Source organism: Rhinolophus sinicus, chromosome 15 (assembly GCF_057876585.1).
Source record: "Rhinolophus sinicus isolate RSI-liver-muscle chromosome 15, RSI-T2T, whole genome shotgun sequence".
Lineage (NCBI taxonomy): Eukaryota > Metazoa > Chordata > Mammalia > Chiroptera > Rhinolophidae > Rhinolophus > Rhinolophus sinicus.
Genome location: NC_142515.1, coordinates 78,115,626 through 78,140,829, shown reverse-complemented (window position 1 = coordinate 78,140,829; position 25,204 = coordinate 78,115,626). Strand labels below are relative to the sequence as shown.

At 44.0% G+C, this 25,204-nt stretch overlaps 1 protein-coding gene across 5 annotated transcripts in view; it reads right to left on the bottom strand.

The window, feature by feature from the left end:
• Positions 1-7,764, bottom strand: part of INSR (insulin receptor) — a 129,510-nt gene extending 121,746 nt beyond the window's left edge. For 2 of the 5 annotated variants that reach the window (XM_019757592.3, XM_074337762.2), the window contains exon 1: positions 7,169-7,764. In XM_019757592.3, coding sequence (XP_019613151.3) covers positions 7,169-7,268 — 100 coding nt within the window. In that variant the 5' untranslated portion in view covers positions 7,269-7,764. The remainder of the gene's footprint in view (positions 1-7,168) is intronic. The other 3 variants (XM_019757590.3, XM_019757594.3, XM_019757593.3) reach the window with 2 other exon arrangements.
• Between the last annotated feature and the right edge of the window lie 17,440 nt (positions 7,765-25,204).

Below are 25,204 nucleotides of genomic sequence, written 5' to 3'. Positions count from 1 at the left end.
GTGATGTGGCCGCATGCTCAAGTCCAAGAACCAATGACAGAAGGCAGGGGTCAGCAAACTTTTCCTTTGAAAGGCCAGATAGCAAATATTTTTGGTTTTGTGGGCGATAAGGTCTCGGTCACAATGCAATTCCGTCTTTGTAGCACTAAAACCATAACAATACGTGACGTGGTGGTGCTCCAATAAAACTTTACTTAGAGAGACTGAAATTCAAATTTCATACATAATTTTCCTGTATCACAAAATCATAGTTGGAGAATTTGTTCAACCATTTAAAAATGTGAACACCATTCTCAGCTCAGAGGCTCTACAAAAGTGGGCAGTATGCCACATCTGGCTGTAGTTTGCCAACCTCGGATGGGTGGAATACTACACAGGTACGAAAAAGAGCACGGAAGAGCCTCATGGGTGACATGGAAAACTCTCCAGGATATGATCTTAATAGTTAAGAGCACTATTATTTATGCAGAAATAAAGATACATATTAGCTTATATACACCAATCTCTAGAAGGGTAAACATGCACCCCCCCAAAAAAAAATTTGCAACACTTGTCTCTGGGGAGAGAAAAATGAGTGGCCAGGGACCAGAAGGGTCCTAGAACACATCTCCACTGGGCAGACCAATGTTTATGGGGACCCCGGGAGGTACTCCCAGTCTTCATGGAAAGGGTAAAAGAAGGGGTGGATGAGGACATCAGGGAGGGAAGGAAGGAAGGAGGCCTCTAACCAGCTTCTGTGAGAAAGAAGCAGTGGCCACAGATGAAAAGTAGGGGAAAGGATGGCTGGGACACAGGAAACGCAAGCAAAGGCACAGAGGCATGCAGATCCTCAAGGAACTGCAGCCATGAGCGCCGGGAAGTGAGACTGCACCCAGCTCAGCGGCCAGGTTCAGATGCCAGGGGAAAGTATTGGGCTGGCAGCTGTGAAAGAACGCAAGGAGGAAACAGAAAAATGGCTCTGATAGCAGAGTGGAGAAGGAACTGAACAGGCCATGCTGGAACCGTCACTGCCAACGGCATGGCCTGGGGGGTGGGGGGTGCTATCTCGGGGATGGGTACAAGAAAAGGGGAGAGACCATGGAGACACTGCGGAATGAGCACCAACTGGACTTGGTCCCCCGGGAGGTAGAGAGGAGGGAGAAGTGAGGAAGGGCATGAATGAACCCGGAGAGGCTGTGACAGGACCAGTTTAGGGTGATGAGGACACCAGGCTCAGGTTGGGGCACGTTGAGTGTGTGAGGGCTTTGGAATGCTCACGGATGTGGGTCCAGTGGGCATTGGGTCTGGAGTTTGGGGAAAGGGGCGCGTGCTGGTGGAAATGGTGACAACAGGTGATATAACCAGGAGGAGAGGGGCAACCAAGAGGAGAAAAGGAAGAGGGTGGGGGTTGGGAGAGCACAAAACTTAAGGGCAGGGAATCAGAGAGGGGACCAAAGACTCACAGCCTCCCTGATACCAGCACCTTCTAGAAACCTGTCTGAACGCTCTGGAACACCTAGCCTCCCCCCCCCCCTCCTCCAGGCAACCCCATCGTTTTGTAACCCTAAGGACATCGCACATCAAATCCCAGGATCACAAGGGGCTTCCACGCCATCTCAGCACTCCTGCCTCCTCCCTTACAGACGTGGGGGTGGAGCGCACCAAAGGAGACACAGGAAAGAAAACCAAGAGGAGTAAGTAAGAGCTGGCTTCGAAACAATGCAAGTGGGTATCGTTAGGAAGCAACATCACAGAGCTCAGCCCTTCTCTGACCTTCTGCAAGAGGACAAGACATAGCTCTGAAAACAGACTGGCAACAAGGAATCACCACGAGCTCACCCGACATACAGGTGTGGCCCCACTATCTTCACCCCTCTGTGTCCAACCACCACCTTTTTCCGCACTGTTAACCAATGCAGTTTTTGGAAAGTACCTGTGTTTTCCACATTCTCAAGAAGACATGGGAGAGAAACAAACGTCACTCAGGAACAGGCTGCTATTCCTGAACACGAAATACAGGCGACTGTACAACCCTGATGTGACACCATCTCCGTACAGAACTGGAAGAAAAACTCAGCCTGGAAATCAAATTTCAATCCCAAGTCTGCCTTGAGCTCCAACTGGAACTCGTACTCAGTCAGCCTTTGGAAGCACAGGACAGCAAAGCTTGCTCTGCTGGAAACAAAATAAGTGTCTAAAATTCTAAAAGCTACTGGGGCAACCTCCCCCCACCCTACCCAATACTGGGGTCTAGAGAACAAGAGGTGACCCCTCATGAAACACCTTATTTAATATACATTGTTGATTCAGTAAGTTTGAACTCCAGGCAGACAGCACCAAGCTCTATAGGTCCTCTGAGCAGGGCTTATCCAACGCGTGTATTTTCTCCCTAAGGCACATCACAGCTCTCTCAAGCTCAGGAACACCAGACAGCACTTCAGAACTATGCACGGGGCCCATGTTAAACAACAAAATCACCAACAAAAAAGCACAAAAATGCAAATACCAGGGCAGTCGATATATCACAAAAGGGCATTTGTTTTCATTCTTAGGATTGCATGAATCCACCTTCGGAGAGCTGACACAGAAGGTACAGCACTGCCATGGCTGACTTCAGCTGGAACGTTCAAGTCAAGTGACTCGCATTTTTCACCCCTCCGCGTGTGTCTGGGAGTGACCACAAAAGTGCTTTGAATATTAATTTTGGAATTACAAATAAATTCTAGCAAATAAGCGAATTCACAAATGTGGAATCCAGTACTTAGATTAAAATTTTCAATTTGAAGAATATTAATCCAAGTATAGGATAATTTTTAAAGCCTGGAGAAAACTATAGGGATGAAGAATAAATCAGCGCTGCCTGGGGTGAGGGGTGGGGTGATGTAAGGATAAAGGGGTGGCCCAAGGGAATTTGGGCAGGGAGAGAAAGGACTGTTCTGGATCCTGATTCTGGGGACGGCCACACAGCTCTATGCCTGGGTGAAAATTTGAAAACTGTGCACCCAAAAAAAAGAGTCAATTTTACTGTATGATAATTTTAAAAATTTAAAAAGATACATGCCAAACTAATAACTTTTGTTTTTTCCTCTCTGTACTTGCCTGATTTTTTTTCAGTGAGAATGCATTACTTGTTATTTATTATTCTAATTAAAAAGCCATACGCACAGTCTTGATTGCAAAACATAAACCAAGCCACCCCTGACGTATTCTTAATAGAAAGGAACACAAGAGGTCTTCAGAGAAAAATCTCAGCAGACATCACTTTCTTTTGGGCTCTAGAGACAGAGCCAATGGCACGAAATCCTCATTCAACGCCAAGATGACTGTTGAAATAAATAAATCCTAAGATCACACACACACACACACAAAACTAACGAGGAAAAATCACCGATATTTTCTCGCCATCAGAACCAATACATTCAGAACAAACATATAAGTTTCTTTAATACAGTTTGCTCTCTAAAGGAAAAAAAACAACTTATCTGGCATTTCGTTTCATTTGATTCATTCAGTTTTTTACGAGGGACCACACGAGCTGTTAGGCATGTCATCCTGCTCCTCAAGGAGTTTGTTCTAAATCAGGAGTCAGCAAACTTTCGCTGTAAAGAGCTAAAGTGTAAATATTTTTGCAGGCCATGTAATCACAATATCCTCTGCCATTAGAGAGCAAACGCAGCTATCAATGATGCATAAATGAAGGAGTGTGGCTGCGTGCCAATAAAACTTTATTTACAAAAACAGGTGTGGGAGGGCAGAAGATTTAGCCTGCGGGTGTAGTTTGCTGGCTCCTGTCCTAGATGGAGTTTGGCTATATGTAAATAAAACAGTGGGCTGAGAGAGGGTCAGAGTAGGGATTTTCCCTCTATGAAGAGAGCTAACACAGAACAGGGGAAGAGAAGAGGGAGGACCAGGGGAAGCCAGTCACAGGTGAAAACTCGCCAGGAGACTGTGCCTTCCAGTTGGAGGGAGTAGGCAGTGGCAAATCCAGAGAGGTTAATGGGGGTGAGGCTTAGGAGAGGCAATTGGGAGGTGAGGAATTACCATCTCTAGAACCACCGGCAAAGCAAAGCGAGGGAGATACAAGCCAGATGCCAAGGGTAGAGCAGTGGGTGAAAGGTTAGAAAACGAGATTGTGGAGAGGACCTGCCAAGTCGAGGTTTGGCAGCGGAAAACTGGAGGTGGGTGGTAGGTAATGAGGTTCAGGGGAGTATTGAGTGTTTATAGGCTGGAAAGAGTAAGGCTCCTGGGCAGATGGAGATCCCTGAACAAACAAAGGGGAGAGAGCAGGCATCCAGATGGATAAGCGTCCTAGACGCTTAAGAAAAAAGTTATCTCCCCAAATGCAGTGGTTCTCAATTGGGGACCAGTCGGCAATGTCATGAGACACTGTTGATTGTCATGACTTGGAGAGGGAAGGTGCTACTGGCATCTAGTGGGTAAGGACCGGGAATGCTGCTCCACATCCAACAATACACAGCCCGGCCCCCCCACAACCAAGACTATCTAAACTCAACTGTCAAAATCACTGAGATTGAGAGATTGAGAGATTCTGCTCTAATCAAATAAGAATGGATGTCAACGATGGAGTGGGGGGTAAGGTGGTGACCGCAAGCGGCTCACCCCAGTGACCTCTATGAATGAGTGGGGCAGGGACAGAGGGCAGGTCTCCAGGAGAGAAGGAAAAGTTAGGAATAACCCCGGGGAGGTAACTAAACAGGCAGATGCTCTGCCCCTCAGGTTCCAGAGTGCATGAGAGAAGATACAGAAACATCTCATGCCGCCTTGAAAAACGAGGATTTGGAAGCAAGCATCTCCTACCTCAATTAGCTGACTCACGGAACCCTCACCCCAAAGCTCTGTGGTGTTTTTATTTTAATTCATCCCACATTACCTTCATTCTCTGACTTTGCAATGCCCACAGGTAATCACAGAGCCAGCCAACCCAAGGAGAAATGGAGGGGAAGCCATTACTCAGTTCAGCAAAGCAACAGTGACTTCATGGAGAATGAAGTGGGGTGACATCTCCAAGAAAGAGTCCCTCATTTCTTAAAAATCAGTTTGATTTCCCTCCACCCTCATCCCTGCCAGACATTATAGCTTTAAAATGCCTCCCCCCTCCCCAAACTTCCAAGGGGAAGTTATTTGATAGGATTTTGTTAACTATTACTGTGGCGCTGGAGTGGGGAGGCCCAGACCCAAAAGAAGGAACATTTGGTAAGAAACCAGTGTTCGGCAGCCAGACTAGGTGGGATTCTAATTCCAGCTCGGCTGCCTACTGGCTCTGTAACATAGTCAATTTCCTCACCTGTGGAAAAAGGGTAAACCATACCTCATAGGGTTGTGGTGAGGAGTAACTGAGATTATACATGCAAAGCATATAGAATATGACCTGCCACGTGTTTGTTATTATTAGTTAGGTATTGTCTGGAGAATAAAGGAATACCAGTGAGAACAAAAAGGATAGGAGCCAAATCAAGGACAAATATTTACCAAACACCTACTAAGCACCAGGCTTTGTTCTAGGCTCTGGAAATGTAACAGTGAATAAAAGAAACAAAACCTCTCCTGTTGTGGAAACTCTAAACATGTAAAGAAGTGGTGAAGCCATCTATTGACCCCTGGAAGCCTAGGCACAAATCCACAATTAATTGAATTACCAAAGCTGCAAGGAACAGAGGAGCAGGGAACTACACATATCCCTGCGTGCATGCGCAGACACATACACACACACACACACACACACACACACACACACACAGTCTGGCGTTAGGTCTAACAGTACATCTTGGATTTTCTTAACAAGAACCCAAACCAACTGCCACCCTTCATTGAGTGCCTACTATATACCAGGCTCTTGGGGGCTTCGAGTACTTGTGTAATTAGCAGAGGCACTCAGCAAGCCGGGTTTGTCAATGCCAGAGCCTGTGTGTGCTTTCTCATGTGTCTCATTTACCATCAGGGAACTCAGGAGCTTCTATATCTTCCCTCCCCGACCCCTTCCTCATCATGACTGATTTCCTTTTATGGAAAAATCTGAAGGAACCAACAGATATTTTTAAAGCAGGGCCTCAGACACCACGGTGAAACACCCCAGCTATATTTTCTTACATGATTCTTCAGCCCTTGTCCCACAAACAGAAAGGCCTGCTATCAAGCACCAAGGAGGATGCTGGGATGGGGGATTGCTTCCTTCTGCTGCCAGCACAGGGAAGCCCAGGAAGGAGGCCCATGGGGGCAGGGGTGTGAGACGCTCACCCAAGGTTACATACTTCGTGGGGATGACAAGTAAAACCCCCTTCATGAAGGGCAGAGCTGTAGCAGGGAGGTTATCAGGAAGATGGCAGCACACAGAGCGGCTCAAGACCTCCCTCTGGCATTGACTTTGGGGCAAGTGAATTGTCTTCTCCCTGAGCCTGTTTACTCCTTTATAAAACGGGCGAACAACAGTATCTGCCTCCGGAGTCCGGAGAGATAAGATGGACCAGCCCAGTGGCATTCGGTGACGCTAATTATACTCATAATGAAAACCGCCACTGCTTCTTCTACTACAACTGTGCTGTTACCACGGCGCGAGAGTTTGCCTCCGGACATCTGGAAACAGAAGCCAAAAGTGTAAACATGGACCTGGAGCCCCAGGTGGCCACGGGCCTAGATCTCAGGAATGGGGCAGGAGGAGGGTACAATTTCCCGCCTCCCGTAGCGTCGCCTACCAGCAGGGACCCCAGTGGACACCCCCCACGTCTTTCATCCTCGACTCTGACTCCAAACTGTGTGTGCCCCAGGCATTGGGCTGTCCGAGGCCACACAGACCCAGGGACCCCACTTCTCAAAGGCGACCCAGAGAGGATGGGTGTCCGTCTCTGGAGCGAAGTGGGCTCCGAGGAGGCCAGGCATTGGTCAGCGGTGAGCTCCAGAGAGGGGCGCCTGCGGCGGGGCGGGCACTGGGGGAAGGTTCCTCCAGTCCAGGCGGGCACGCGGGGCGCGGAGCCGTGAGCCCAGGCGGGCAAAGGCCAAGGTCAGCGGCTTTCCGCCCCCCTCAAAGCTGGAGAAACGATTTGGGCCACTTGCCCCCCCACCGAGAAGGGCTCTGAGTCCCAAATGGGGCTCCATTTTGACAAGGGGTCCCCAACCCCCTTCCCCCCCCCCCCCCCGCGCTGCTCCCCGCCCACTCCCAGACCCCCAGACTCACCCTCTCCAGGGTACAGGTGGCCCACGGCGCCCATCAGCAGCGTGGCCACAGCCACCAGCAGCGGCGCAGCGGCCGCCCCCCGCCTGCCCCCAGCGCCCATGGCTGCGGGAGCGCGGCTCCGGGTGGATCAGAGCGCGCGGCGCCGGCCCGCGGGGGTCATGCTCCGAGGTGGCCGCCTGGAAGGCGCTGATGACCCTGCCTCCTCCTCTTATACGCCGGCAGCCCACGGGCCACAGTCCTGGCCCAGGAGGACTCTTAAATCAGCCCGGGAGGGGAGCTCGGCCTCAGCCGCTACAAATTCCGCCGCGCGGCCCCAACCCTGGGCTACTGCGGCCCTAGCCCCGTCCCGCGATCTCAGGGCCGGTAGCACCGCGCTGCACCCCGGACCTCTCGGCTCTCGGCCCCGACCGCTCTGGGTCGCAATCTGCGGGTGCCCGGACAAACGAACGAACGGACAGAAGGACGCGCGGACTGGCGGGCAGACACCAGAGCTGGCGGGTGCGGGCGGGCGGTCGGCGGGAGCAAGGGCTGCTCGGCCCGTAAACAACGAGGCCCGTCAGCTGGGCCCTGTGCAGGCGGCAGTAAAAGGCGGCGCGGATCCACACTCGGAAGGGACTCGGCGCCTGGTAGAGGCCCGGGAGGGGTGGAGGAAGGCCAGCCAGAGAGAGGCACCGCCCCGCCCGCCTGCCTCCCTCTCCAGGGCCCCGCGCTAGAGGCCCCGGGCGCCCCCTTAGCTCAGGGGGTGCCCCAGATCCCTGCCTGGCCTGAGCGCCACGTCTCAGAGCCCGGGGACACCCTATATGCCCGACCCAGCAAAATGTGTCTTTAACATTTTGCTATTTTGTTCCTTGTGGACTTTGGGGCATTCGTTTTCTTTCTTTTTTTTTTGAATATTGCATTAAAATATTATTTATCTTGGTTGCTCGGGTTTTTGGTGCTCCCTTAAATGTTGCACTCGCCTCACCGTCCTCCCAGTCCGGCCAGCGAGTCTGGTCCTACTAGAGCTCCTCGGCGCCGGACTTCCCACCCCGCGTGCGCCCTCTCCCAGAGCCAGGCCCCCAGGCACAGCCATGTGCACTCGCCTGCCCGGTGCGCTGATTGTGCTCGGTGTTACCAAGCCCTAGGCGCGGCCTGTGGTTCAAGTTGGAGAGATGGTGCGTGGGACAATGTGCAGAACCTCCCCAAAGTGCAAAGCAGGCGCTAGACATCTCCTGGGAAGCGGGTAGGTGGACACACTTGATTTTCTATACACAGACCTCCATATGTATCTGAATGTCTAGGCAATGTCATTCATGAATAAGGCGTGACAATGGTCAACCTACCTTACTGAATGGGGGCAAGGCGCTTTAGGTACAGGAAAGCAGAACTGAATGGGAATCTAGCAGCTCCTCACTTCCTGTGCAGCCCTGAACCAGTGACTTCACTCTCTCTGGATAGGTCCCACCTGCATGATGGATGTAACAATACCTGCAGGTCAGATTTGGGGAGTTGCAGGGGAAGCAGAGCATGAGAAAGCACCCAGCGCAGCTCTAGGCCCAAGGCATACATTTTTCCCCTCGTCTATTAAACAAATATTAGTTTGCCAGGAACTGGGCCTACTGTTCCTCTATAGCACCAAACCTACTCCTTCCTCCAGGCCCTTATCCTAGTGCCTGTCCCTCCCTGTCCCTCCAGTGCCTGGCTCCACCTTCCTGTTCCGGTGACCCTTCCCTGACGACGCCCCCTCCCTTAATCCTGTTCTTTGCTTCCCTGTTATTCACATCACACCTGTATCACTACCTGAAATTCTTATGTTTTGTGTGGGTGTGTATCTTCGCTTCTCCCCATGAAGGCAGAAATCTTGTCTGTCTTGTTCACTATTTTATACCCAGTGCCTGACATACTCATTGCTTCATAATCACTTGTTGAATAGAAGAATCAACATGCAATAATTAATGGGGATTTACAGTGAGGAAAATAAACACAATCCATTTCCTTGTACACTCACAGTCTGCAGGGGGAAGAGGGCCATTAATTAAACAATCGTATGTGTTATAATGGGGGGGGGCTTCTCTGAGGAAGCGATTTTTGAGCTGAAATCTGAAGATGAGGAGTAAACAGCCAAAGGAATCAATCATGATCAATCATGTTCCAGGTAGAGGAAACAGCATGTGCAAAGGCTCAGAGGAGGACAGACGGGTGTTCTTGTAACTAAACCAGGCACTGTAGCTGGAGCACAGAAGAGGAGAAGCTGAACTCATGGGTGGGACTAGAAGGGGCAGAACCTCAATTACACCATGTTAAGGGTTCCTACCTCCTTTATCCTAAAAGCAATTGGTATGCACCAGAGGGTTTACACAAAAGGGTTAACATAATCAGCTTTTCTTTCCAATAACATCTCACCATCTGCAATGGGGCAAGAATGGACCAAGGGAGAAGAAATAGAAAGCGGCTGCAGTCCCAGAGTATCAAGAAGTGTGGATTTGACAAATGTTGTTCCCCTTCCTTCTTGTGCACACCTGTCCACAGCTGTGGGCTTCCTTCTGACCCGCAGGAGCCCCCAAAAGCCACCACAATTCCAGGAAGGCAGTGTGTGCTGAAAAAGACATGAAAGGAGACATGCTGTCCTCTGGAAATCCTCATGATGTGGGACTTCCGTGTTAGGTATAAAGTCAAAAGAATTATTTCAATTGTGACTTGCTGGGGGGAAAATTTAGACACCACCACCACTCATTGTTCCTTTTGTAAACCCAACCCCCTCTCAAAAAAAGCATCTAGAAATTGAAAGTCAATCTCTGCCTTTTATTAAAATCATTGGAATGGACAGTAAATAGAAAATAACCATTTGGCAACCTCCAAAATAATTGATTCAGGTGAGAACTATCAACAAATGCTAAAACTTGTGGTTGGAAGTTTGAGAAATAACCAGATATTTATATGGTCTTCAATAATAAAAGAAAGGGAAAATGGTAGCTTCATGGAGGAGAAAGCTGGCAGACACCCCTTAATTAAGTGATCGAAGTTGCTCCTGATTTTGTTGTTGTTGTTTTGTTATAAGAGATATTATGGGAACAATTGGTGAACTAAAAAGGTCAATTTGATAATAGTATTAAATCAATATTAATTTTGATCATTGTACTGAGGTAATGTAAGAGAATGTCTCTGGTCATAGGAAACACACACTTCATGACGTACGTAGAGGTAAAGGGGCATAATGTCTGGAACTTACTCTTAAATGGTTCAGGGGGAAAAAGAGACAGAGATAACAAAGCAGATGCGATAAATGTGACGAAACTGGTAAATCTGGAGAAGAGTGTGTACCTGAGGGTTCATTGTACTATCTGTGTAGCTTTCCTGGGAGTCAGACATCATGGCAACATAAAAGATTTTAAAACTTTTGAAAAACCATTTGGGGCTTTTGGTTTTGCTTTCTTTTCCTTAGACTGGCTTTGGTCCAACATTTGTTGTGTTTTGATCCATGATCTAAAGAGAGAGAGAGAGAGATGTTTTATGGTTCATGAATATCAGCAACTAATACTCTACTTTTGTTTACCATCAAGGAGGGCTTGGGGAGATGCCACTGCCACCCTCCTGGGGTCTTTCTTTAGCATGTCCCGTTAGCACAATATCCCTCCATCTAGCTGCTTTCCAATTCATTAAAGCAGGAAACACAATGCCAATCTTGACTCCTGTGTTGTCATGGAAACCTGCTTTAATATATTACATGTAGAAGACGGGATGGGGGAGGTGAACTACACATTTCACATATGAATAACAGTGCAGAAACCCAGGGTCACGAATTTATAACAGAACCAGGCAGAAGATTAAAAGAACATAACACCAACACCAGGATCAGGTGGAACTCCGCCCAGGAATGCAAAGATGGTTCAATTACAGGAAGTCTAGACTGTCAAAATCACTGTATTCATAGACCCGAGGACAGAAGGCTCACGGGCATCTTCATGCTACTAAAAATGTATTTGTTGAATTTCATAACCATTCAGAAATGAAACCATAAGACTCTACAATATGGAAATTTCATTTTATAATTTCAAAGTAGGGAATATCTCTTTAAGCAAGACACAATCCCAAACCTAAAAATAACACATTTGGCTATGTAAACATTAAGAGTATATGAATAGAAAAAAAATTTCGTACATAAAGTCAAAAGTCAGATTTTTTAAAGTGAGAAAAAAATATTCAACTTAAATGACATAAAGGGCATGCATTATATTATAATACATAATAGTAATACATAATATTAATTTTTTTCAGTGAGAAAAATATCCAAAACTCTTGTTTGCCAAAATTTTAATGGCAACAGACATGAATAGGGAGCTCACAGAAACAGACCACTGAAAAGAAAAGAAAAAAAAGGAATACAAAGGTATTTAAATATATAGAAGGCTGTTCAGTCTTCCTCATGGCCAGAGATACGCCCATGTCACTTTCACTGTTTGCCAACAATCTGAAAATGGGCAACACAATGCAATGATTTGAGAAAACAGACATTCTTGGAATCACTGGTATGAATTAGTTCAACCCATGAGGGGCAATTTGGCAATGACTTTCAACATCTAAATTACATTGACACCTTTTCCCATTGGTCTCATTTTTAGGAATTTATATGCTGCACAGATATACTCCCATAAGTGTATTAATACAAAGAAGTATTCAGAAGGGTACTCATTGCAGCAAAGACCAGAATCATCCTAAATAAATTTTCCCTAAGAAACAGGGAGACTTATACATTCTCCTCAAAAAAATATTGAATCAATTCAAATATTTCAAATTTTCCTTGTTCTTTTCTTTCTTCTCTGATACCACTTGTGTATGATTTGCATTGACAAGTTCTTATTGTAACATGCAATATTCTCTTATTTTTTCCATGGGTTTTATTTTTCCGTTTTTTGAAACATTGAGGATACAAAGGCAGGATGTGAAATTGGCATAAGCAAATGTACATCTTGAACTTGTAAAAGCAATAGAATGGTGGTTACCAGGGACTGGGGGCTGGCAGAATTGGGGAGATGTTGTTGAAGGTCAAAACTTCCAACTAATAGAAAAATAAGTTCAGAAGATGTAATACACACCATAGTGATTATAGTCAATGATACTAAATTATAAATTTCAAAGTTGCTAAGAGACTAAATCTTAACTATCCCCAACAACAACAAAACAAAATGATAACAATGTGACAAGAGATCCGATGACAGAGTAGATAAATGCTGTGCTTGCCTCATCCTGTGAACACATCAAAATTACAACTAAATTATAGAACAATCAACCCACAGAACCATCTGAAGTCTTATAACTAAGCATATAAAGAAGCCACATCGAGACTGGTAGGAGGGGAGAAGATGTGAAACTGGCTGGTCCTACACCCACCTGTGGCGGTTTAAAATTGGGAGAGATATGTCAGCTACAAACATTCCCCACAAAGAAACGAGGGACCCCAGCCTTCCACCCACACCAGGCTCTCCAGCCTGGAGTAATTATGCCGGGAAGCGGAGCCCCCACAACTTCTGGCTGTGAAAAACAGTGAGAACTACTACCATTCGAGTGGGACAGAAGGCTTCGGGAAACCCAAACATCCTTTTAAAGGGCCCATGCAGGTACTCACCCTGGGCTCCGGCAGAAGAAGAGTGATTCTGGGGGTGTCAAAGACATACATGAAGAGACTGAGTTGTGTAACTTCAGGGCAAGGACTAGAGAGACAGTCACCATTTTCCCTGTGTGGAGTCCTTCTCCTGTGCGGCCAGCAGGTCCCAGCGCCATCTTTCCTATGTTGAGCCCGCCCACCCACAGCCCAAATCTGAATCTGATTGGCCAGGTGAGTTCCGCTGCTCCAACCTGCTGACTCACTGAGACCCCACCTCACCCGACTTGCATATTGCAGGAGGCTTTATCAGCAGCTGGACTTTCCAGGAGCCAGCAGAGGGCAGCAGGCCTTAGAGTGTCCTGGCTTTTGGTGTCCAAACCCAGTATTGGTGGCAGACGTCCTCAGTTTGCAGCGTGTCTCTCCCACACGCCGCCAGGTCCAGCACAGGCAGTTACCAACTATGGACCCCTTTGCAGCTCCTATCAGGTACTCCCTGGCCAGTCACAGGCAGTGGGTGACCTAGGCCTGCACCAGAGCCCCTCCCAAGAGACCCCAGAACCAACATACTTGGAGGGCGGCTTCAGACCACAGGAGAACATCACCCAATTAGCACCAGAAACGGCACACACAAAGGGCGGTCTAAGCGGGCACCAGAGCCTGCTGGGGCAAATCTGGCTCCGTGGGGTAAGCCTCCAGCACAGCAGCCCATAAGCTGTGGACATGGCCAAACCCTACAGCCAGTCAGCCTGAGGGTCAATACCACCCACTAACATGCCAACAGCAATCAAGGCTCAACTATAATAGAAGGGCACGCACAACCCACGCAAGGGACTCTCCTGGAGCACCTGGCTCAGGTGACCAGGGAGACTGTGCCACTGGGCCCCACAGGACATCTACTACCTATGACCACCCAACAAGACAGGGAGACATAGCATCCCTACCTAGTAATACATAGAAAAACACACAGAGAGGCAGTCAAAATGAGGAAACAAAGGAATACGTCCCAAATGGAAAAAAACAGAGAAAACTCCAGGAAAAGAACTAAACAAAATGGAGGCAAGCAACCTACCAGATACAAAGTTCAAAACAATTGTTATAAGGATGCTCAAGGAACTTAGTGAGAACTTCAACAAAGAGATAACAAGCATAAAAAAGTACAAAGGAGCCATAAAAAAGAACCAGTCAGAAGTGAAGAATACAATAACTGAAATGAAGAATGCATTAGAATGAATCACCAGCAAAGTAGATGAGGTAGAGGAATGAATCATTGATTTGAAAGACAAGGTAGCAGAAAACACCCAATTGGAAGAGCAAAAAGAAAAAAGAATTTAAAAAAAATGAGGATAGTTTAAGAAACCTCTGGGACAACATCAAGCATAACAACATTTGCATCATAGGGTACCAGAAGGAGAAAAGAGAAAGCAAGGGATTGAGAATCTATCTGAAAACTTTCCTAACCTGGTAAAGGAAATAGACATACAAGCCCAAGAAGCACAGAGAGTCCCAAACAAGATGAACCCAAACAGGCCCACACCAAGACACATCATAAGTAGAATGGCAAAGGTTAAAGACAAAAAAAGAATCCTAAAAAACAAGAGAAAGCAGTTAGTTACCTGTAAGGGATCTACCATCAGACTGTCAGCTGATTTCTCAACAGAAACTTTGCAGGTCAGAAGGAATTGGCACAAAATATTCAAAGTGATGAAAAACAAGGACCTACAATCAAGGGTACCCTACCCAGCAAGGCTATCATTTAAAATCAAAGGACAGATAAAGAGCTTTCCAGACCCAAAAAAAGGCTAAAGGAGTTCATCACCACCAAATCAGTATTACAAGGAATATTAGAGGGAATTCTTTAAGATGGAAAAAAAATTAAAAATGTAAATAATAAAATGACAATAACTGCACATCTATCAACAACTGCTTTCAATGCAACTGGATTAAATGCTCCAATGAAAAACATAGGATGGCTGAATGGATAAGAAAACAAAACCCTTACATATGCTGCCTACAATAGACTTACTTCAGATTGAAAGACGCACACAGACTGAAAGTCAAGGGAGAGAAACATTTATTTCATGAAAATGGAAACAAACAAACAAAAAATGCTGGGGTAGCAATACTTATATCAGACAAAATAGACTTTAAAACAAAGGCTCTAACAAGCGACAAAGAAGGACCCAGTAATCCCACTTCCTGGTATTCATGCAAAGAAACCCAAAACGCTACTTCGAGGAGACATGTGCATTACAGCATTATTTTTAATGGCCAAAATGTAGAGTCAGCCTGGGTGTTTGTCAATGGAAGTTGGATAAAGAACAGGTGGTACATACATACAACGGATATTGCTCAGCCAAGAAAGGGACTGGGTTCTTGCCATCTGCAGCGGCATGGATGGACCTGGAGGGTGTTGTGCTGAGTGGAGTATGTCCAACAGAGAAAGCCAGATGCAATGTGATGTTACTTATATGTGGTATCTAAAAAACAAAATAAATAAACAAAACAGAAACAAACTCATACACAGAGAACATTTTGATGGTTGCCAGATGGGAGGGAGTTGAGGTGGTGAGTAAAAAAGGGGAAGGGATTAAAAAGTACTATTGTTGTTACAAAGTAGTCATGGGGGTGTAAATTATAGCATAGAGAATATAGTCAATAATATTGTAATAGCCATGTATAGTGTCAAATGGATACTCTGTATCTATGGGTTTTGTTTCTGTTGTGTTTATCCAGTTATTTTGTTTTTTAGTTTCTACATATAAGTGAAATCATATGGCATTTGTCTTTCTCTGTCTGACTTATTTCACTCAGCACAATACCCTCTACGTTCACCCATGTTGTTGCAGATGACAGGATTTCATTCCTTTTTATGGCTGAGTTTATATATGCATATATATATATATATATATATATATATATATATATATATATATACATATATATATACATATACACATATATACATACATATGTATGTATATATAAGCTCATATATACACATATATGTATATGTGTGTGTATATATATATATAGTCAGACCTCATATATATGTGTATATATATATACACACATATATATGAGGTCTGACAATTACGTTCGCGAACTCATCCTAGAGAAAGTCCTACGTACTTCATTGCTGAATATCACTATGGTCACCTTTGAAGTACTCCCCTTGGGAAGCTATGCACTGACGCCAGCACCTAGTCCACCCTTCAAAGCAATTTTGGAACTCTTTTTCTGGAATGGCCATCAGAGCTGTCGTCGTATTACCCTTGATGTCCTGAATGTCATAAAAATGTCTTTCTTTCAATGTTTCTTTTAGCTTCAGGTAAAGAAAGAAGTCATTGGGGGCCGGATCAGGTGAGTAGGGAGGGTGTTCCAATACAGTTGTTTACTGGCTAAAAACTCCCTTGCAGACAGTGCAGTGTGAGCTGGTGCATTGTTGTGATGCAAGAGCCAGGAATTGTTGGTGAAAAATTCGGATCGTTTTCGTCTAACTTTTTCATGCAGCCTTTTCAGCACTTCCAAATAGTAAACTTGGTTAACTGTTTGTCCAGTTGGTACAAATTCATAATGAATAATCCCTCTGATATAAAAAAAGGTTAGCAACATTGTTGCAACAAAGTTCACGAACTTAATTGTCAAAGAGAGAGAGAGAGAGAGAGTGTGTGTGTGTGTGTGTGTGTGTGTGTGTGTGTACCACTTCTTACACTTAGGTGGCTTCCATATCTTGGCTATTGTAAATAATGCTGCAATAAACATATGGATTCACATGTCTTTTTGAATTAGTGTTTTGGGTTTCTTCAGGTAAATATACAGAAGCGGAATTACTGGGTCCTTCTTTGTCTCTTGTTATAGCCTTTGTTTGAAAGTTTATTTTGTCTGATATAAGTATTGCTACCCCAGCGTCTTTTTTTTCATTTCCATTTTCCTGAAATATCTTTATTTATCCTTTTACTTTCAATCTGTGTGTATCTTTTGATCTGAAGTTGGTCTCTTGTAGGCAGCATATGTAAGGGTCTTGTTTTCTTATCCATTCAGCCCCTATGTCTTTTGATTGGAACATTTCATCCTTTACATTTTAAAGTAATTGTTGATAGATATGTAGTTATTACCATTTTATTATTCATATTTTTTACTTTTTCTTTTCTTCTTCTTCTCCTCCTCCTTCTTCTTCTTCTTCTTCTTCTTCTTCTTCTTCTTCTTCTTCTTCTTCTTCTTCTTCTTCTCCTCCTCCTCCTCCTCCTCCTCCTCCTCCTCCTCCTCCTCCTCCTCCTCCTCCTCCTCCTCCTTCTTCTTCTTCTTCTTCTTCTTCTTCAAGAAGTTTTTTAAAACACTTCTTATAATACTTGTTTGGTGGTAATCACCTCCTTTAGCTTTTTCATGCCTGGGAAAGTTCTGTTATTCTTAAAAATCCCCATTGCTGACACTTATTCAAATACATTGGGTTATTGTTTTTATTTTTATTGCAGTAAAATACACATAATAGAATTTGCTATTTAAACCATTTTAAAGTGTACAATTCAGTGACAGTAAGCACACGATGTTGTACAATTACTGCCACGGTCTAGTTCCAAAATTTTGCCATCACCCCAACAGAAACCGTATCCCCATTAAGCAATCGCTTCTCATCCTCCTTCCTCCAGCCCCTGGCATCCACCAATCTACTTACTGTCTCTACGGATTTACCTGTTCTGGACACTTCATATAAATGGAATCACACACTGTGTGACGGGCCTTGTGTGACGGGCTACTTTCACTCCTTAGCATAATGTTTTCAAGGTTTAGTCAGATTTTGTAGGTGGATTAGCACTTCATTCTTTTTTACGGCTCAACAACATTCTATTATCCACTTGGACTTTGAATCATCAGACCCAGTTCACATTCCCAACTTCTACCCACACTTTCTGCAGACCGCAGTGTGGCTGAGGTGTGATCCAGGGAGATTTCAAAGTGTGGCTTCTCCTGGTTTCTGATGCTGCTGGAGCCATTGTCAAGATTGAGGCTTTATCTTGAGTTTCAGAGAATTTAGTTAACAACTGAGCTCATTGAATAAAACGCTTAGAAGATGGGAACACTTCTGTGTAGAACTATTTATTAGTACCTGAATAGGACCAACAATATTAAAGAAGTACCGCCAACTTATCGGAAGGTGTAACTGTTGTGGTATTGTCTCTCCTTTTCCCCTCCCAGGGTAGTTTTCAAGAGAGGTGAAAGGTGTGATGGAACCCATGTGAAACATTTTCGTTTCTCAAAAACATCTCTTTTCATTGTTGCAAAGTACAGGACCATTTCCTACTGGCTAAGCATGACAGTTACCTGAATCTAGATAGACTGAATATTATGTAAAAATTTGTAATTAAAACAAAACTGTTTCTAACACTTAAAAACATGGGAAAATATTCAGTGGGCTATCATGACCTTTAAAACAGAAAGAGTTAAGTCTATGTGTACTGAGATGAGAAAATCTCTGAGATATATATTATTACACAAAAAAAATTAAATGAAGAATAGTGTAAATGGAATGGCACCATTTGTGTGTTAAAAGAGGTGCAGCAACACAAATTAACATATACTCATTCATAGGTATTTCTAGATTCACAAAATATTTCTCAAAGAATACACAGGAAACAGGCAATCCCTTTTTATTTGGTTGGATTATTTGAACCAAGCATGTTAATTCCTTTTTTTAAAAATCAACATAAGACAGTGTCATTTTCCAAAATAGTATCACCATATCTACAAAGTGAAATAAAGTACAGAGGAAACAATTTTAACAAATGACTCTAACCCATTTAAACAAAAAAACTATAGTACTTCATAGGAGGACATAAAATAGGACTTGAATAAATAAAAAGTTGTACCTTATTTAAATCTGTGTAGAAAAACAGAATATTGCATACAAGTTTCGACAAGTAAGTTCGCGAACTTGTTGCAACCATGTTGCTAACCTTTTTTTATATCAGAGGGATTATTCGTTATGAATTTGTACCAACTAGACAAACAGTTAACCAAGTTTACTATTTAGAAGTGCTGAAAAGGCTGCATGAAAAAGTTAGACGACCTGAACTTTTCGCCAACAATTCATGGGTCTTGCATCACAACAATGCACCAGCTCACACGACACTGTCTGTGAGGGAGTTTTTAGCCAGTAAACAAATAACTGTATTGGAACATCCTCCCTACTCAACCTGATCTGGTCCCCAGTGACTTCTTTCTTTACCCGAATGTAAATATTGAAAGGAAGACATTTTGATGACATTCAGGACATCAAGGGTAATACGATGACAGCTCTGATGGCCATTCCAGAAAAAGAGTTCCAAAATTGCTTTGAAGGGTGGACTAGGTGCTGGCATTGGTGCATAACTTCCCAAGGGGAGTACTTCGAAGGTGACCGTAATGATATTCAGCAGTGAGGTAGGTAGCACTTTTTCTAGGATGAATTTGCAAACTTAATTGTCAGACCTCATAGAAACCATCTCTCCCCCTACAAAATAATTAATAAATCCAATTGAAATCAAAACCTATATCCAAAAGAACATAGGGAAATTATTTTGAGGTTTATCTAGAGGACTATGGACGTTTAAGCCAGATCATTCCTTGTCAGGGGGCATCCTGTGCATTTAGGATGTTGAGTAGCATCGCGGGTCTCTGTGCCAGTAGCACCATCCTAGTCATGACAACCAAAAATGTCTCCAGACATTGCCAAGTGTGCCTTGGGAGGAAAAATTCTGGCTGAGAACCACTGGTCTAAAAGAATAATTAAAACAGGGGCCGTCCCAGTGGCTCAGGCGGTTAGAGCTCCATGCTCCTAACTCCGAAGGCTGCCGGTTCGATTCCCACATGGGCCAGTGGGCTGTCAACCACAATGTTGCCAGTTCAATTCCTCGAGTCCTGCAAGGGATGGTGGGCTGTGCCCCCTGCAACTAGAAACCGCAACTGGACCTGGAGCTGAGCTGCGCCCTCCACAACTAAGATTGAAAGGACAAGAACGACTTGGAAAAGAGGCCTGGAAGTACACACTGTTCCTCAATAAAAGTCCTGTTCCCCTGCCCCAATTAAAAAAAATGTTAAAAGAATAATTAAAACAGCATCAAAAAGAAAGATCTAGAAAAGAAGGGTAATTGGGAAGACAATAACACTCTCAGATATAAAAATATTAAAATCTTGTAAAGCCAAAACAAATGTAAATAGGCACAAAAATAGGCAGTTGAATCAATATATCATAAGAAGTAACCTAGAAATATATCCTAATTTTTAGCAATTTATTTTAAATTGCTATTTTATTTTCTCAAACACCATCATTCAACAAAAGGGGCCGAGATAATTGCCTGGTAATATGAAAAGGAAATCAATAGAGTAACTTTAATGAATGAATTTAAAAACTAGATCTAAATGTGCATCTATAATTTGCTGAACTAAAAATTTGCTAAATTGAAACTTTAAAATTGTTCTATTCTTGGGGGTGGTAGATGAGGGGAAAAGGGATCAAATATATGGTGATGGAAGGAGAACTGACTCTGGGTGGTGAACACACAACGTGATATATAGATGATGTATTACAGAACTGTGCACTTGAAAGCTATGTAACTTTACTAACCATTGTCACCCCAATAAACTTTAACTTAAAAAAATTATTCTAGTCTTCTAGAACAAACTAGAAGAATATAGAATGGGATATGTATCAATCTCCTGAGAGAGTTTGCTAAGCATAGCGTCACCAAAGAAATGATAATAACACCTTCAAGATTCCATGAAAATAGAAATGTCTACATATCCAGAAAGAAATGACCAAAATAGAAATACAAGCAACAGAGTGGGAAAATATATCCAACAAGGATGACCCAAAAGAGGTTCATATCTACGTTATGCAAAGTGTGTTTTCAAGTTGGTAAGGGGGAAAAGAGACCTTACCAGATAACAAGGAAAAGGGACTGTTTCCAAGAGAAAATAAAATGGCCAGGGGACCAGGTGCTCAGTTTTACTGTTAACCAAAGAAAACAACTTAGGTGAGTATCATCCTTCACCTGCTACATTCGCCAGTTTTTTTTAAGAAGGCAACAAAAACACACAGAGATTACCATATGATCTTGCCATTCCGCTCCTAAGTAGATACCCAAAAAAGGATTGAAGGCAGGGATTCAGACAGCTGTTTGTACCCCCATGTTCATCGCAGCATTATTCACAATAGCCAAAAGGTAGAAACAGCCCAAATATCCATCGACAGATGAATGAATAAATACAATGTGGTCCATCCATACAAGATAATATTATTCAGGCTTTAAAAAGAGTGAAATTCTGACGTACACTACAACACAGATGAAACTTGAAGATATTATGCTCAGTGAAATAAGCCAGACGCAAAAGGATAAATAGTGTACGATGATTCCACTTCTTTAAGGTATCTACGATAGTCAAATTCGCAGGGAGAAATTACATTCAGTGCTACCAGTGCTGGGGGTGGAGATGCATAATGGGAAGTTGTTTAATCAAATAGAGTTTCAGTTTGGGATGATTAAAAAAAAAGAAAAAAAGTTATGGGCATTTGCCAAGAGAGTAGAACAAGCGTCTCACCACAAAAATAAAAAATAAAAAAAGTAATGTGTGAGGTGATGGATATGTTAATTCCCGTGACTGTGATTGTGGATATTTCGCAAAGTATATATATATGTCAGGTCATCACATTGTCTCTTTTAAATATTTACTACAATTTGATTTGTCAATTATACTTCAATAAGGCTAATTACAAAAAGGTCTAGAGATGGATAGTGGTGATGGATACACAATATTGTGAATGCATTTGATGCCATTGAACTGTACACTGAAAAATGGCTAAAATGGTAGATCTTATGTAATGTATAGTTTACCATGATGTTTTTAAAAGTAACAAAGACATGGAGGAAACTTCCGTGTGTATAACCACTGAAGGAAAGAAACCAGTCTAGAGAGGCTACTTGCTGTATGATTCCAACTCTATGACATTCTAGAAAAGGCAAAACTATGGAGACAGGAAAAGGATCAGTGGTTGCCAGTGGTGAGAGCTGAATAGGTGGGGTACAGGGGCTTTTTAGGGCTGTGAATCTATTCTGTATAATGCTGTAATTATGAATTCATGTCTTTATACATTTATCAAAACCCAAAGAAGACACAATACCAAGAGTAAACCCTCCTATTTAGCTATGGACTTTAGTTAATAATGATGATCAATGTTGGTTCATCATTTGTAACAAGTGTATCACACCAACACAAGATGTTAATAATAAGGAAAATTGAGAAGAGAGAGGAAAGAAGGTATATGGGAACTCTGTGTTTTCGGCTCAATTTTTGTGTAAACCTAAAACTGCCCTTAAAAACAAGTTTAGAATACAATTTTTTTTTAATTTTTTTGGAAAGAGAAGAACATGTCTCGGACACCTTAACCAACCAACATCACTGGGACGCTGTGAAAACAGTAGTTGGTGGGGTGGAGAGAATTGATCAAGGAACCCCTTTTGTGTTTCTGAAGTATTTCCATAAATAGGGCATTAGCCAATAATCTTTAACTCCATGACCCCTCAGGCCCAGTCCTGAGGGGCTGGCCTGACCTAGGCACCCCCCCCAACCCCCACCCCATCGATTCCAAGATTCCACCCCCCCTCCTGGCTGCCTCACAGCCCCTTTAACTTGAAGTTTCCTACTACATCTTCTCCAGTTCTGAGTCCTGAGGTTGCCACCCGATCATTCATTTGACAAGTAAATACTAATAATGCATCTGCTTCCTATTGCTACTGTAACAAATTGCCACAAATTGGTAGCTTAAAACAACACATTTCTTATCTTTCATAGCTGAAGATTAAGAGTTCAAAATTGTCTCCCTAAGCGAAAATCAAGGTGTCAGCAGGGCTCCATTCTTTCTGGGAGTTCTAGGGAAAAATCCCCTTCTTTGCCTTTTCTGGCTTGTAGAGGCCACGTGCATTCCTTGGCTGTGGGCCAATCCTCCATCTTTAAAGCCAGCAGCATCAGGCATCGTCCTTCTCATGCTGCCATCTCTCCAGTTCTCTCCTCCCTGCCTCCTTCTTCCACATTTAAGGACCCGGGTGATGACACTGTGCTCATCTGATCATCCAGGATCATCTCCCCATCTCAAGCTCAGCTGACTCACAACGTGAATTCCCCTTAACCATGTAACCCAGCATAGACCCAGGTTCCAGGGATCAGGAAGTGGACATCTTTGAAGGGGCCATTATTCTGTCTAGCACATTGGCGGATGTAGCCTTAAGTAAAACAAACAAGATTTCTGCCCTTTGTTCCTCAAGCTGACAGTATGGTGTAGAAAACAAGCAATAAACATGGGGTGGGGAAGAGAAGCAATAATAAAGATCATTGCAGATAGCAATGAGAACTGTGAACAAAATAAAACAGCGGGATCTGATAAGAAGTCATAAAAATATTACATACTGGAGAGCCAAGGAAGAGCCCTGTGGCATACCACCAGAGACCACCACCTAGTGGCCTCCGCTTGTACTGAAGCGAAGGCAAATCTGGTGACCTTGAGGGCATTGTGCAGAGTGAAATAAATTAAACAGAGAAAGACAAATACTATATGATACCGTTACATGAGGAAGCTGAAAAACCAAAAACAAAAACAAAAACCGAGCTCATAGATACAGAGCACAGATTGGTGGTTGCTAGAGGTGGGGGGTAAGGGGTGAGGGAAATGGATGAAGGGAGACAAAAGGTACAAACTTCCAGTTATCAAATAAGTTAGCCCTGGGATGTCATGTACAGCACGGTGACTATAGTTAATCACACTGTATTGTGTATTTGAAAGTTGCTAAAAGACTAGATCTTAAAAGTTCTCATCACAAGAAAAGTAAAATTGTGACTATGTGAGGTAAAGGATGTTAACTAGACTTATTGTGGTGATTATGTTGCAATATATACGTATATCAAATTATTATGTTGTATACCTCAAACTAATACAATGTTATGTATGTGAATCATATCTCAATTAAAAATAAAGTTTTTAATCTGCATGATATGGGTCATCCCTCATAAGGTTGGATAAATACTGAATCAAGTTATATACATATGTGTAGTCATATATATAATGTGTGTGTGTGTTTAAATTGAGATGAAATTCACATCAAAAATTAACCAGTCTAAAGTGAACAATTCAGTAATATGTAGTACATCCATGTGTTGTACAACTATCCCCTCCATCGAGTTCCAGGACAGTTTTATCGCTCCCACAAGGAAACCCCATGCCCATTAAGCAGTCACCACCACCCCCAATTCCATTCTCCTCCTTGGCCACCACTAATTGACATTCTGCCTCTATGATTTACCTGCTCTGGACACTCCACATAAATGGAATCGTAATGGGCATTTGGGTTGTTTGCACAATTTGGTTATTGCGAGCAGTGCTGCTATGAACATGCGTGTACAGGGTTTTGTTTGAACGCCCGTCTTCAATTCTTTTGGATGTATACCCAGAAGTTGAACTGCTGGGTCAGATGCTAATCCTTTATTTAATTTTTTGAGGCACCGACGAACTGTTTTCCACAGCGTCTGCACCATTTTACAGTCGCACCAGCAGTGCACACAGGTTCCAGTTTCTCCACATCCTGGCCAACCCTGGTTGTATGCCGTAACAAACATCTTGCACCCCATCTCCTCATCAGCACCTGCTTCCAGAGTACCCCACAGCTTATGGTCCTAACCACTGTACTATCTGGCCTCCTTCCTGGGAACTCAGTATTCTGTACGTCTCTGGGCCACAGGGGGCCCAGAAAAGAGGCTTCCAGCTGGCTGGAACACATGAGACATGGCAGCCCAGCTTTCAGAGGGGATCTCCAGGTCCCTGGAACATTGTTTCCCTAATTCCCAGTCAGTCCCAAAGTCACTCCCCACAGCTAGATTCACGCCCTCCCATTCTCCTCAGCAGCCACAGCCTCACAGGCCCACTTCACACACACCCAGCTGGTGACCCTCTCGCCTACTCCGGAAAGGAAGACGAGTCATGGGGTCCATCCCATGCCTTCTCAACCTGTACCCGGATCTCCAGCACACCCATCCGCCTTGCCTTCCTTCCTCCCTCGAGGCTCCTTGTTCCCGGCTGGGACCGGCCCTTCCCCCATGTCTGGGTTCTGTCCCTCCACACCTGCAGGAGGGCGTCCATCTGTCATCCCATCTCTCATGTGCCCCTGACCTTCACCACCGCATCCCCCAGCTGTGGACTCCAACAGGCCTAGCTCCGGACTCCACCCCTGCCACTTCCTGCCTGTGAGGGGCAGATCCTCATCTCCAAGACTCAAGCTCCCCATCTGCAAAATGGGACCTTGCAGGGCTCCGGTGAGGATGGCGAGAGGGAACGCATGGTATGAGGTAAACACCCAGTAAACCAATTCTGCTGTGTTTGCTGGTTCCATTCTGTACTCGTCAGCTTGGACTGCTGTAACAAAGTGCCGCTGACC